General features: G+C 47.8%; 1 protein-coding gene across 1 annotated transcript; it reads right to left on the minus strand.

Annotated features, from left to right (window-relative positions):
* Positions 1-3,432: 3,432 nt before the first annotated feature.
* LOC127307302 (putative B3 domain-containing protein Os10g0537100) lies at positions 3,433-5,019 on the minus strand. Its single transcript, XM_051338035.2, has one exon. It carries the CDS (start codon positions 4,501-4,503, stop codon positions 3,670-3,672), a length of 834 nt encoding a protein of 277 aa, XP_051193995.1. The 5' UTR covers positions 4,504-5,019; the 3' UTR covers positions 3,433-3,669.
* Between the last annotated feature and the right edge of the window lie 222 nt (positions 5,020-5,241).

Consider the following 5,241-nt stretch of genomic DNA (forward strand, 5'->3'; position numbering starts at 1 on the left):
ACCGGGCCAGGGACCGGATCGGCCGGTCTGGCGTCCGGTCAACCGGGCGGCAACCGGATATTTGCGAGGTTTCCGGTTTTCATCCGGTACGATGAATCGCGTCCGGTTGGCGCCCGGTCATCCGGGTCAGTGACCGGGTTGGCCGGTCTGGCGGCCGTTCTAACCGGGTGCTGGACCGGCCTGGACGTCTTCTTCTCCTCTCGCGCATGCCTCCCGCTCCTCCCTCGCGCGTCCATGAGATATCTTCATGTCCAGCTCCATGTCCAGCTTCACGTCCATCTTGACGTCCGTCTTCATGTCCAGCTGCTCCTCTCCTCCTCGTGCGATGCTCGTCTCCTCTTGATACCTGATGATACATAAGTAATAGGACTTAGGCAGTATAAAGTTCTCATCAATCAAAGTATCGTTTAGAAACAAGTTCACCTGTTGTTTAAGTAGCTTCGCACGAGCCCTTGTAATTGGTCCAATCCGAACTTCATTGGACTTGAGCTTCACAGCAGGTTCATCTTCATTTATCAGTGACGGAGGTAATGGTGTAGTAGGGATGTCCTCATCAAATAATTTACATTGGGGTTATCATATAGGTTTAACTAAGAGGGAGGTGGTTGAGTTGAAAATAATCATGTAACTAAACCCTGACTTTGTATAGAGGGTTATCGTGAGATAAAACTGAAGTATTCGATTTAGGCTAGATGATGTTGCCTCAGCGAGAGGTGGCATCATGTACCGATTCCAAAGATCCTTCAATGAAAGAGAAGTGCTTTTGTCATATTTTTCTAGGGGTGTAGCAAAGAATGATGAACCTTGCTTGCAAATATGAGTTTCATGTTTTGGTTACTTTGTACATCGATATATTCCAACTGTAAGTTGGCGTAGTATAGCAACACCATTAGTCAAGGATCAATATTGCACATGATGAGGGTATCCCTACTGAACTACTACCTCCGTCATTGCAAGATGAACAAGATGTTGTTGTGAAGGTCAAGTCCAATGAAGTTAGGATTGGACCTATTACAAAGGCTCGTGCGAAGATACTTAAACAACAGGTGAATTCGCTCTTGAATGATACTTTGATTGATGAGAATTTTATACTACCTAAATTGTTTTACTTATGTATGATCAGGTATGAAGATGGAGCAAAGCGTTGCACGAGGAGAAGAGGAGCAGCTGAACATGGTGTTGCACGTGAAGACATTCCACGAATGGGCGAGGGAGGAGAGGGAGGCAGGCGCGTCAAGGAATATCAGCACCAGCGGCACTGCCGCCCGAAGCAGCGGCACTGTCACCGGCACTGCCGCCCTGCCCAGCGGAACTGCCGCCCCAGGCAGCGGCACTGCCGCCCGTACCAGCGGTACTACCACCTAAGTCCGAACCAAGTTCCTCCGAAACCCAACATGGGTCGGTTTGTATCCCTAGTTTTCGACCCTGTTCGTCCTAAACCTCTCCCCTTTTTCCGCCCGACTCTTTGATCTTAAACTTAAGAATGCCTATATAAGTGCCAAGGACGCCCACAAATCAGGTTTAGACCACGTTGAAGATAAACCCTAGTTCATAGTTGATTGCTACGCAATAGTATTGAATCCTACACACCAATTCACATAGATCTGCTGTTTTGCTACTGAAAGTTTGTGTGATCTATCGATCCACTGGGAATTGGGAGATTGCAAATTAACCGGTTCGTGGTCGGCGGCTACGCGCGCAAGTGTGTGGAGTTGCGAATATCTTACAGGGTTGAGAGCTGTTGCACTGACGACAGGAATCGATCGAGAGACTCGTTGGCATCATACAAGTTATCATCCACTTATCACCGTGTATCTCCGCTGTGTTCATCGCGTGTTCATCACCATCCACCTCGCTTACTGAGAAGATCAAGCAACCACTTATCAGCACACAATGACATGTGTGTGATTCAATCTCAGAGAAACACCCTAATAATAGTTTGCAAATATGACAATTTTGGGGGTGCACATCTACCTTGAGACTCAATTAATTAATTAACGTTAGCATATCCTCATGTATATATGCAATTTAATGGAAGAGATTTATTCATTTGATTCTCTGTATCAACTGGTGCACAAACATAACCTCAAAATATTAAGACAAGATTTACAGATTGACTTTGGTGTCACATATGGGTCTAGAAAGTAAACATAGCACCCTTGTTCAAATAGAAAGGCATTTCCGTGCAGAGTAAAGATTCACGCATGTCATGTCCCGGCGACGAGCATGGAACATGGGTCTTTTTCTCATTATCCCCTGAGGCAATATTATCTTCTCTCCCATGAGAATTAATATTTCTCATAAATCTTCATCACCACGGCATGGAGTCTTCCCCATGTGCCGCAAGGGAAGCTTGAAAAAGGCATCGTCGCGGAAACATATCCTTAAGGGTTTCAGTGCTACTTTGTTGCAGAAGACCGGGATAGTAAGTCGTGGTAATGTGGAGAAATCAGTAACATAGAAATATCTCACACGGCTTGGATAAATGTGAATGCTATACTAGCGCTTGCCTTTTCCAGTGTCAGATTTCCATCCATATATCATATATCCATCTATAAACATTAGGACAACTGTAGGCCACAATTAGGTTCCTTCCTGTGTACTTTTGATTTGAGGTCAACTTTCTTGTACTCTTTTCAGAAAATTATATAGGATGTGGTCCATAGCCATGTATATTTCACATAAGATAATGGCACTATTATATCCATCGTACTCAACCATATATATTTAGTTTATGGTTGTTAGGATCTTTTACGACATAACATGTCTCCATTGGACATTACAATCAATTAACTAGAGACTATGCCATATGGATATAATCAACTAAGAACCCCCCACCCCTAGTTAGTATATGTCAACTGAAGGTAACTTGATATAGCTGTTTTTGGAATGGAAGTAGGCAAGTTGCACCCCTGGCGTCGATAGTTACACACACAACTAAACAGACTTGATACAGCCAGGCAGCAGGGTATTAATTTCAATACTAGCTGAATTAACCAGGCCGGCAGAATATCTGATGAATCTTGGACTGTAACAGAGATGTGCAGCATGCATGCAGACATCAGATGCAGCAGGAAAACAATTGCACAAGAACCAAACCAAGAAACAGGACAGTGCTAGTAGCAGATCGATGTGGATATCTGTACATATAGGAGAAGGGTTAGGTTCTGACCAACTCTAGCACCTGTCTTGCTTAGGGAGGAGAGCCTTGTGACCCGCTTCAGAAACTGTAAGAGAAATCATAACCAAGCAAGACATAACTACATTGGGAATTTGGGACTAACTAATTGTTATCATATGCAGGGTAAAAGTACCCTTACTCATTTCGATCTGAGTATGTAGGAATTAGGGAAGGATATCTCTAGGAATTACTAAGCCACAGCATACAGATCTCTCTAACTCTCACAATTTCCAAAATACACTAGTACAAGATGGAAACGAAGAACAATTAACTATTTTAATTAGCAAAGCAAGCAAATCTTATGAACAAGCAAGAAATAGTTCATCTGAATGTTACAAATGCAGTGCTGGAGCTATATACGTACCAAGCATCTAGCTTATCCAGTCATGCAATTCTTCTCTTGATCAGTTCGCGCGTGTCAGTACTCAGTATTCAGTACACGGCAGACTGCACTAGCTAGTTGCCGGCCGGCCTTAACTTGAATTCGATCACAGTCCAAGATCCAAGGAGCAGGCCTCCTTCCCCGCCGTGGACGACGTAGACGATGACGGCGATGGGAGCAGCTGTTGCAGGAGCGTCGGCGCCACCGTATGCGTGACTCCGCACACGCCGCCTTCCTCCAGTGCCGGCGGGCAGTCGAGGTTCACGCCGAACAGCCGGACCCGCTTCTGCCTCGACGGTACCTCCAGTGCGGCACGCACCTGCACAGATTTGAGCACCACTGCCGCTGAAATTGGCTGCCGTAGGAACAGCACGTGACGGCTGGACATGGACCCCGCGGCGGCGGAGACGCCGCTGTAGGTGATTCCGTAGTCCCGCCGCCATGGGCTGAGCGGCACGGAAGGGAGAGGCGCCGCCAGGCAATGCAACGACGAAGAAGTCGCCGGCGGCGGGAACACGTAGGCCGGGCGTCGGCGGCGGAAATCGATGAAGAGGCGACGGCTCTCGCCGACGCCCCCGCGGCCGAAGAGGACGGTGTCGCCAGCGCCGAGGCGCTTCTCCTTGACGAAGCGACTCCAGCCCTTGGTCATCACGTAGCTCTGGCTGCTATTCCAGTACGAGTACCGGAACCGCCACGCCTTCCCCGCGCGGTCTTCGAAGCTCAGCACCATCCCCTTGCCGCTTCCGTTAGCCGCAGCCGCCGCAGCGGCGGCGCCGTCGAGCGGAAAGTAGCGCTCGGCGTGCTGCTTGGGGATGACCAGGCGATTCAGCTTCCCCACGTCGCTCGGGGTCACCACCTTCTCGAACATGTGCTCCTTCTCCACGGCCGACGATGCGCAAACCCGCTCCGAATCCTCGCCGCCGATTGGGAGGAACTCCATAGATTGGGCGCGGTGGCTCCACAACCACAACCTCTCGATCGAGCTCCAGCTGCCGAGAAGGTGCTGACTTTGACTAGTATGCTATTTCTGGGAGCTGGGATGACAAGCAACACTACTATAAAAGCTGCTATTCTTGGAGATTTTTCTAGGGCTAATTAGCCTAATAGAATATGGGCCTCGAGAATCTTTGGTTGATTGGAGATTGGAATACATGCATATGTGTACTATGATATGTGATTATGCCATGGAATCGATGGATGAATATATAGATGCTAGAAATGGGGGGTAGCAAGCAAACTCAGGGGGGAAGCACAATGAAGGTTCTTGGATCTTGGTGTATGTGTGCAGTAGGTATATATGAGTGTATGTATGAGATAAGGTGGGAGAAAAGGTCGGGAACAATACAAGTTGCCCCTGCCACCAGCTGCTTTCTTTCTTAAGGAGGAAGATGGAAGAGAGAAAGATAGAGGGGATCTTAGCTACCTAGGGGTGGGGTGTAGAGAGATGGCTATGAGAGGGTGGGGAGCCCACAGGCTACGAATGATAGGGTTTGAGAGATCATGTGATGGAGCATGTCATTCTCAACAACCCAATTGGGTGTCATCAGTCAGCTCTATATATGAACGTGTGATTCTGATTGGCTGTGCTGCGGTAGCCCATTAATTCATAAAACAAATTGTGTGGCATATGCACTGGCATGAGCACCGGGTGAGAATGGATGGACGGGTGAAGAGAGTC

This window comes from Lolium perenne, chromosome 1 (assembly GCF_019359855.2).
Source record: "Lolium perenne isolate Kyuss_39 chromosome 1, Kyuss_2.0, whole genome shotgun sequence".
NCBI lineage: Eukaryota > Viridiplantae > Streptophyta > Magnoliopsida > Poales > Poaceae > Lolium > Lolium perenne.

Coding starts and splice junctions, on each gene's coding strand:
- LOC127307302 (XM_051338035.2), bottom strand. CDS start 4,503: ATGGAGTTCCTCCCAATCGGCGGCGAGGATTCGGAGCGGGTTTGCGCA.